Genomic DNA, 9,484 nt, shown 5'->3' with positions numbered 1-9,484 from the left:
ATTAAGCCACTGAACACTCCAAATGTATGCAATTTTATCGGATAGCAGGTTATCATCAATTTTAGCAGGTTACCTGCTTACGTGGCAGTTGAGTTGACATTTTAAAGTAATTTTTAATAAATTTTAATAATAATTTTTAAAAAATTGAAAAAAAAATTAAACGACGGGTGGCCGCCGGCCGCCGTGTCATTTTTTATTATTTTTAATTTTTTTAAAATTTTATTATTAAAATTTATTTAAAAATTATTAAAAATGCTAACTCAGTTACCACGTAAGCAGGTAACCTACTATTAGGTGAAATTGTATACATTTGGAATGTTCAGTGGTCTAATTGTACTTTTTTTTTTGTTCAGTGACTTAATTACATTTTTAGGTTACGTTCAGTGGCCAATTTGAACCTTATTCCTAAAATAATTAATGAATTAATGTGAAACATATAAACTAGGAAAAAAAGTGTGTATCTTCCATTTTTATAACGTAAAATAGAGCGCTATGAGTCGTAAAACGGATCCAAAGATGGTATGAAATGTGTGTAAATTTGGCGTGAGACGTGCGCGAGTTACATATGAGTGAAGACGCGTGCAGGACAACCCACCCACATCACATGATTCGACGAACCGTTCAACCCAACCATGGTCTGACACGAAACCAACCACCCAGTTAACATACCCAAACCCCTCCCCTCCTTCAATCATACCTTTTTCTTTGTTTTAGCCCAACCACCCCTCACCCCTCACCCCTCACCCCCCACCCCCCATGGCTTCTGACCAGCACCACCCTGTCTACAACGACGAAGACCTCGAGGCCGACGACGACGAAGAAAGCCTCGACCGCCCGCCCACCGTTCTCGACGAAGAAGACGACGACGAGGAGGACGTCGAGGATGATTCCACTTCCTCCTCCAACCTCGCCGCTCCCGATCCTCTCCGCCCCGCTCCTCCTGCCGCGGTCATGCCTTCTTCCGCTGACGTCACCATCGCCGTGGCCAGCGTGCGCGCCGATCCGATCCAGCTGAATTCCAAGCGCCACCTCGACAACATTACCGTAGCGGCGGCGACTACTGTGTCCGTCGTCGAGGACAAGAAGCCGTCTGCGGCGTTCGACGATTCGCGGAAGCTGTTTCAGCGGCTGTGGACGGACGAGGACGAGATCGAATTGCTGCAAGGGTTCCTGGAGTACACGGCGCAGCGTGGGGCCACCAATTCCTCCCACCACCACGATACGACGGCGTTCTACGACCAGATCAAGAACAAGCTGCAGCTGGAATTCAACAAGAACCAGCTCGTCGAGAAGCTCCGGCGGTTGAAGAAGAAGTACCGTAACGTCGTGAGCAAGATCGGCGGTGGGAAAGAGTACGTCTTCAAAAGCGCTCACGATCAGGCTACCTTCGAGATCTCTAGCAAGATCTGGAGCAACTGCGGCTCCGCTATCCGCGGTGGGCCTGTAGGGCCCACCGCCGTCGTCGACGACGCCGGATATGAAGATGAATATGCAAACCCTAACCCTAACCAAATTCCCAATTTCATTGACCATAGCCCTAATCCAAACTCCAATTCTGTCGATATGAAAACACCTCGATCAAGGAAACGATCGAGGGCTGGTGCAGCAGTGAAAGTGGAAGAAAAGCAAGGATTAATTCAACACCACTATCAGCCACCACCCCCCAGTGCTAATGTAGCCACACCTATACCCAACACCACCACCGCGGCTGCGGCCACGGCTCAGACTGCTGTCATGGCTACCCCGATACCGAGTTTGATTGAGGAAACAGTGAAGAGTTGTCTGTCTCCTGTATTCAAAGAGTTACTGAACAATGTGACACATTTGAATGGTGGATCGAAAGGGTTCGGGTTGGGATTGGCACTGAGTCCAATCCCATTGGGTTTCGGTGGAGGGCCTTTGGGTGCAGAAATAATGGCGGATGAGAAGTGGAGGAAGCAACAAATACTAGAGTTGGAGGTTTATTCCAAGAGATTAGCTTTGGTACAGGATCAAATAAAGGCACAATTGGAGGAGCTGAGATCAATGGGAAGCTGATGATGGAGAAAAAGGTGTATTTTTAATTAATAATTATGTTAGGTCGAAAACTTTTCCATTGTTGACAATGGCTGATAGATTTAGAAGGGGCACTCTGAAATGTGTTTAGATATTAATATGGTTGTTAAATAATGAGTTTAATTTGCTATTTGGTAACTTGTTTGAAATATTCACAACTTTGTGCAGATAGTTGCTTGACATGTATATGGGAATGAATTTACAGATAATGTAAATGAGTTCCTAATTATGATGCCAATACATTTTTCTCTCTTTTCTATCAAGTATCATGTTTGATTTTTTCAGTCTTTAAAGTTGTTAACTTTGTGTAGCTTGCTTGACATGTATGTGAGAAAGAATTGACAGGTAGTGTAAATGAGTTCCTATTTATGATTTTCTCTCTTTTCAAGTGTTGCTGTCAAGTATTGTGTTTGTTTTTTTTCGGTCTTTGGTGGTTTTGTGTTTAAAGTTCTTAACTTTGTGTATAGCTTGCTTGACATGTATATGGGAATCAGTTAATTGATACTGTAAATGAGTTCCTAGTAATGATGTGAATACATTTTTCTCTCTTTTCAAGAGTTCCTGTCAGTAAGCAAAGGTCTAGTCTCTGTGTTCAGCCGAGTTACCATGATTTACATCCTCTCAGATGCTCTGTCGGGCCGGGGCGTGGGGGCTTTTGGGGTTGGGGATTCAACCTTTTGGGAAGAAAGAGTTGCTGTCAGTATAGTGTTTGATTCTTTTCCAGTCTTTGATGGCTTGTCTTTGAAGTTGTTAACTTTCTGTAACTTGCTTGACATGTATTTGAGAAGGAATTGACAGATATTGTAAATGAGTTCCGATACATTTTTCTTTCTTTGTATCACAATCGATCTGTTCCTCTTTGATAACTTCATTTAGATAGTTGCTTGACATGTACATGGAAATGAATTGAGAACATAGTTTTGAGTTCTGAGGGCCGGGCGAAGTGATCCATTGATATTCTGCTTTGTAATTGGGCTGAAACTGATAAATTTCTGAACAGGTTTGAGTGTGTGATAAGCAGTGGAATTCCAGTACCTGTCATACAAGTGTGAAACTACTGAAACTAGCATTTACCTTGTTGCTTGAATGCTGGTTCTTCATGATTATTGCATTCTGTAGTATGGATGTTTGCGACCTATAATTGCTGAATTTTAAAGGTTTGGATATAATTGTTATGCATAATCATATGCATGCTTGTTATTAAATTATAAACAACATAAAGGCCCTGTTTGGTAACATAGTTTATTAGTCAATTTTGACTTGTTTGACTATTATTAGCTATTCAACTTGGTTAAACAGACAATATGAGTGTTTGGTTAATCAGTTTTTTGTAGTAGGTTTTTTTTTTTTTTGCCAAAACTTTTTGTACTAGCTTATTGCTCCAAAACCTTAAAATTTAAAAAGCTGTTTTTTCAATTATCTTTTTGAGAAAATAAATTATACCCTTAAAAGTTTATTTTGCATGTAATTAGCTAATAACTAATTTATTAAATATCTCTCTACAACTAGTTAATACCATTAGCTAATCAATCTCGCTAACCCAATCCGCAAACAGTTATTTACCAATTGCCAAACACCCCAAATCCAATTTGCTAACAGTTATTTGCCAATTGCCAAACACTCCAATAGTTTTGGGTAATTGGCAACCTCAATTTGCAGTTATCAATTACATTGCTTTGAATTAAGCATTGGAGAAAAGAAATTAGTTAATATTTAGGTTTAATGTCTCATTACGTTGTTAATGACTTATTTAATTTTTGTGTCAGAAGAATTAACGTGCTATTAATATTAATTAATTATTAAAACTGTTATGAATTTTATTTGTTTTAATTAAAAGATTGTTTTGATGATGCGGTTTGTATGGATTGAATTGTGGTGTGCATTTGTTAAATATATATATCAAAATTCTAATTTCAATCTTAAATAAATTTCTTTTAAAATATACTCCGTATATTTTAATGGTGACCTTTTGTGTCTTGTGTCATCCTATTAAACTCTGTCAACATGAATTGCCATCCAAGGAGAACAGTTTGAGAGGTAATATAGACGATTCTTAAAATACAAATTTTGTTCTTAAAGCAAATGGATAAGGATTACATAAGAAATTTTATTGCAATGTTGGGTTAATTTAAAGAATGAAATATAAACAATCATTTAAAATAGTATATGCAAACACACACTTGGGAGCTTTATGTATTCATTGAGATGGTATGAACCTTGAGGAAGGACATGCATTTCATTACAACAAAGGTGTGTGTCTCAACATGAAACTCATAAATGTTAGATTCAACATTCGAAAGAGAGAAGCGAAAAAACTATGAGCCGCTTTTGTTCTGATTCAATCAAAGCATGTCACATCAATCACGAGTAAGAAGTACTATGACCCATTTATATTATGATCCAATCAAAGCATGTCACATTAATCACGAGTAAGAAGTGAGAATTAAAACTGTGACCCGTTTATGTTCTGATCCAATCAAAGCATGTCACATCAATCACGAGTGAGAAGTGAGAATTAAATCTGTGACCCGTTTATGATCTGATCCAATCAAAAAGCATGTCACATCAATCACGAGTAAGAAGTGAAAGTTAAAACTATGACCCGTTTATGTTCTAATCCAATCAAAACATGTCACATCAATCACGACTCACGAGTAAGAAGTGAGAGTTTATACAATATTTATTAGTTAATCAAAGAAAACACAATAGTATTGTACTTGAAAGAAATGTATATTATAAGTGAATGAACATTATTGTGAAAATGTAAACTTTGTGAAGTCAGGATCAGGATTGAATTTCACATTTTTGGCAGTGACTATTTCTGCTCAATAAATGGAAAACTTAGCTTTTGTATTCTCAAACACTTGCTCTGCAATAATGGCCTCATTACCATCAGCCCTCTTTATCTCCAAGTTAGCCTTCTGATAGAAACCAGTACCTCTTAGAGCATCTGCGATAAAATCATCGAATCCAATGGCAATGGCAGCTTCCGCTTTGGCTCCATATACGAGCCTCTGCAACAGAATACCAAATATTGGGTGAAATGAAATGCGTTAAACGCCATGGCAGTCGTGATTTTAGTTTGGAAAGCATTTCACCTTAATTCGCGAAAGATGGATGGCACCAAAGCACATCGGGCATGGCTCACAAGAGGCATATATTTCGCAGTTTGACAGTTCAATGCGGTTGAGCTTTTTACATGCCTGAAATCAGTAAATCGTGATGAAGTAGAGAGATACTGAAAGGTAAGACATTAAGCTTTAGAGAAGCGATAATGCAAGGGTACTATATTGAAAGAATATGAATTTGAAATGATTTAGATGCCTTTAGGAACGATTTAGTTGAAATGATCAAGAAATTTAAGGTACAATATACTTGCGAGCAATTAGTACAAGGCATGCCAATTAGAGAACAAGTTACATATCTTAAGTGGTAAGGGAAGAAAGAGAGAAGATCCAAATACTTCTAATTTATTATTCTCTATAAACAATGTATAGAAGGAAACCAAACCCCTCCCGACAAATAACTAATTTCATGGTCAACTGCCAGTCGTTCTGTGTAGTTCCAAACTTTTTCCTATAAATGCTCTATAACCCTTTTATACATTCCACGGGCCATCTCAAAGCAATTTACGACCAATGAGTGCTTCACTACATACCACCTCGGTGAAGCAACACTTCACTTTATTTCCAATCCCCCCACCCCTACCGGGTCTTAGAAAAAGGAAAAGAAAAAAAAAAAAAGGAAATAGAACAAGATTCTTAGAAATCCCATTCGTACTTCTTTCCTATTATCATGACGCCCCCCGACCACCTTGTCGCCTAGGCAACTAGGCGCCCGCCTAGGCGAGAGTTAAAAAATACAATATAATGAATATATATATATATCTAAACATTCTAAAATGCCCAGTGATATTATTAACCAAAGAAGTGGCAGGCTGGCAGTTTATAACCCAAAACCAAAGAAAAAAAATAGCCTCAGCCGGCAGAAAACCAAAGAAAATGGAGAAGAAAGAAGAAGAAAGAAGGACCGAGGACGACTCATGGCGCTGGGAGGGCAACGGCAGTCCGAGTCCGAGGGCGATGGCTGTGGGAGACTGGGAACTTGGGAAGTCGATGGCTCGGTGCACTGAATCTGAAATGTTTCTTCTTCTCTCTTCTCTATTCTTATTAGGTTTTTAGGTCATACCTTTTTTTAAATAAAGTTAAAAATGTGTCGGGTTTACGGGTTTGGGCACCGGGCCTGCGTCGATTGGGACGCCTAGGCGACGCCGGAGCTCGCCTCCCCATTTTCAGGCAAGGCGAAGCCTCCAGGCGTCCTGTCTCCACCGATAGGATGCCTAGGCGACGCCATGATAACATTGCCCAACCATTCAATGGCCATTGACTTATTGCAATAAATACACTCTAACAAATTGAGAAGAGTAATCAAAACTCTATTTGCCACACTCATAAAATCCTTACAGATTAGGAAGAGGAAGATTTCCTTTTTCCCTCTAGCGACAACCAAGAGAAGCTAAAACAAGAAACCTTAGATCTCCTATCTTAGATAGAATCATAGAAAGATTGCAATTAAATCGGTTTGGGAAAGGGGGAAAAGTCTCACATACTCCAATTCGGTAACCAAGAGAAAAGACTCAAATGATGATCAGCTTCTTACCCAGAAATCACTTCGGTAAGTTAAAATGGTTGACATAGAAACAATGTTGAAAAAATCGCTAGGCGCCCTCTAGGCGCCTGGGGACCGCCTAGACTTCCTAGGCGCGATTTTTGCAACAGTGCATAGAAAAAAGAAGGCAGAAGAGGAAACAAACACCGATGATACAATAAAAGCAAAAAACGTTAAATAGCAATGGAAGCCAAACCTCTCTTATTGCTGTCACCTCTGCATGAGCAGTAGGGTCAGTGTTGTTGAGTACCATGTTGTGGCAGCTAACAACAACTTCATCGTTGCAAACAACAACAGCGCCAAATGGGCCTCCGTGACCACATTCTACGGCTTTATAAGCTTCTTCAACTGCTCTTGTCAAAAATTTGTGATCTCTATCCTGAACAGCTGGTAGAAATAACCAACACAGAGAAAAAAAAAAAAAAAAAAACAAAAGTTAACGAATTCTTCATGTAATGCATTTAACCAAAACTATGATATACCATTTCTTTGGAAACAGACACTTTATCTTTTCCTTAGAAGAACAAAGCAAAGAGGACAACCATCCTAACACATATTTCTATCTAAGAGTGAGATCTACGGTAAATTCGAACGGCCAACTTGTTATGTCTAGATGCCATATCATGACATCGAAGCCATGAAACAAAAAAGAAATCTGCAGTGTCAAATATGACGATGTATTTATATAACAGACTCCAATTACTTCTTGACAAATGATAAGTAATAAGAAGTGAGCACTAATCGGAATTTGGAAAAGGAAAAAGTAACTAGAAACGAGGCATTCAGGTTACCTTCCTGGTGGCCTGCAAATGCGGTGGCAACTGAGATAGTTCCATCCTTGGCTTCAACAACTGACCAAAAGAGAGAAAGAGATTAAAATGACGACAAAAATCAAATTAAACAAAGAAAGGAGTAAATCTAATGAAGGAAAATTGCAGTAACACTTAGTTAGCATGTCAGAAACATCATTCTTTAATTCCATCTCCAGTTGAGAAGCTAAGCATACTGAATGTCATATTGTAGAATGCACACATTTCACTATGATGAAAATAACATTATACATTACATACAATATAGCTTGCTGCACAATAAGCATAGAGTAGATTATAGTATCTCACAACAAGCACAACCCAATTTTTTTTTTTTTTCTAATTTTAATTTTTATGCCTATACATACTCAATTACACAAAGATCCAATTTTTTTTAGCAGGAAGTTAAAAGCAATTATGAATCCTATGTAGTCCAGCTTCATAGTAATCCAGAACCAAATATAGTCCAGCAATTATCCACAGAGTAATTCAATATTAAACTGGGAACATAATCTCGGATTAATTCAAAACTAAACCGGGTATCAGAGGAAGGTGCTCATATCATAAATCAAACTCAATCTCACTACAAGAACACGGAATCACTAGCACAATCACAAAACCCAACAAGCAGATCAAGCCCCAAAAGGGTATGCCTAAAATCCCAATCTTTGAAATTCTAGGAAGATTAAAATTAAAAAAGGTGAAGAAAACTACAGGAAAAAAAAAAAAAAAAAAAAAAAAAAAGATGCAACACGAAAAAGTGATAGGTCCACACAGTCAACAAGATAGCAAAAGAGAAGTCAACAAACCGTTTTGATCCGTGAAAACTTGAAAGCAAAGTATACTGGGGAATTCAAGAAATCATACCATTGGATTCTTCCATTGACGAATTGATGTTCTCAGATTTGAAAGAGAGAAGAAGGGTGTATTGTGTATATAACGAAATAATGAACAATGAAGGAGAAACGACTAGATAGACCTTGTGGACATTATATAGTGTCCAAGAAAAAGACGTGCAAGTAAGCCCAGAAAACTGATCCACGAATTTTATTATTATTTTTAAGGGTATTTATTTTAACGGCAAATTATGTCTTATTATTATTTTTATTTTATTTTTTTGATAATAACGGCAAATTATGTGATGCAACCATGATGCACACGATTGCAAAAACGGCGTCGTTTTGATTAAAAACGCGAGTCCGACTTTAAAAAAAAAATCAATTTCTAGATATACAGTTCAAATTATGCACAACATAACGTCGTTAACGGCAATCAAAACTGACTTCTTTTTTTTTTTTTTAAAGTCAGACATAAAAAAGACGTCGTTTTTGTAATCGTGTGCACCATGCATGGTGCACACGGTTGCATAGCATAACGCTCATATTTTAACGGGACAAATTATGCTGTGCAACCATGTGCACCATGCATATGGTGCACACGGGTCTAGATTCATAATTTCTATACTGTAGATTCATAATTTTATATTGTAGATTCATAAAATCTATACTGTAGATTCATAATTTTATAAATATATGTTCATAATTTTCGATGTTCATATTCTCAATTGTTGAACTTTGTATTCACAAATCACTATATATTCATAATTTGTTAACTATACAATTTATAAATTATGAATCTACAGTACAGAAATTATGAATCTACAGTACATATATTATGAATCTACTGTATAGAAATTATAAATCTACTGTATTTAAATTATGAATCTACTGTTTAGAAATTATGAATCTACAGTATAGAGTTTATGAATCTACAGTATAGAAATTATGAATCTACAGTATAGAAATTATGAATCTAGACCCGTGTGCACCATGCATGGTGCACACAGTTGCACAACATAACAATCCTTTTATTGGTTGTTATACAGTGGACCATGGTCCATAGTGCTATGTGGATCATGATTGTCAAATAAAACTGTAGTAAAATTAAAATGA

The 9,484-nt window shown here is 37.5% G+C and overlaps 2 protein-coding genes and 1 long non-coding RNA gene across 3 annotated transcripts; 2 read left to right on the top strand and 1 right to left on the bottom strand.

The window, feature by feature from the left end:
- Positions 1-565: 565 nt before the first annotated feature.
- On the top strand, positions 566-2,339 carry LOC109181805 (probable transcription factor At3g04930). Its single transcript, XM_019331721.1, has one exon. It carries the CDS (start codon positions 757-759, stop codon positions 2,035-2,037), a length of 1,281 nt encoding a protein of 426 aa, XP_019187266.1. The 5' UTR covers positions 566-756; the 3' UTR covers positions 2,038-2,339.
- A 2,332-nt stretch (positions 2,340-4,671) lies between these two features.
- LOC109181806 (guanine deaminase-like) lies at positions 4,672-8,519 on the bottom strand. Its single transcript, XM_019331722.1, has 5 exons — positions 8,400-8,519; positions 7,515-7,574; positions 6,920-7,110; positions 5,154-5,258; positions 4,672-5,069 (listed from the first exon to the last, which is right to left on the bottom strand). The coding sequence occupies exons 1-5, from the start codon at positions 8,413-8,415 to the stop codon at positions 4,881-4,883; spliced, it is 561 nt and encodes a 186-aa protein (XP_019187267.1). The 5' UTR covers positions 8,416-8,519; the 3' UTR covers positions 4,672-4,880.
- LOC109181810 lies at positions 7,563-8,246 on the top strand. The gene is made up of 2 exons (XR_002054281.1): positions 7,563-7,678; positions 7,934-8,246. It is a non-coding gene; the product is annotated as an uncharacterized LOC109181810 (long non-coding RNA).
- Positions 8,520-9,484: the final 965 nt, after the last annotated feature.

The sequence above is a fragment of the Ipomoea nil genome, unplaced genomic scaffold, assembly GCF_001879475.1.
Source record: "Ipomoea nil cultivar Tokyo-kokei standard unplaced genomic scaffold, Asagao_1.1 scaffold1043, whole genome shotgun sequence".
In the NCBI taxonomy this organism is placed as follows: Eukaryota; Viridiplantae; Streptophyta; class Magnoliopsida; order Solanales; family Convolvulaceae; genus Ipomoea; species Ipomoea nil.
This window is presented reverse-complemented; position numbering and strand designations above follow the sequence as displayed.

Excerpts from the sequence above, each read along its gene's own strand:
- LOC109181805 (XM_019331721.1), top strand. The coding sequence starts at position 757 with ATGGCTTCTGACCAGCACCACCCTGTCTACAACGACGAAGACCTCGAG.
- LOC109181806 (XM_019331722.1), bottom strand. Across the intron at positions 5,259-6,919 it reads AGGTGACAGCAATAAGAGAG|GCATGTAAAAAGCTCAACCG; the intron begins GTTTGGCTTCCA and ends TACTGATTTCAG. Across the intron at positions 5,070-5,153 it reads TCCATCTTTCGCGAATTAAG|AGGCTCGTATATGGAGCCAA; the intron begins GTGAAATGCTTT and ends ATTCTGTTGCAG.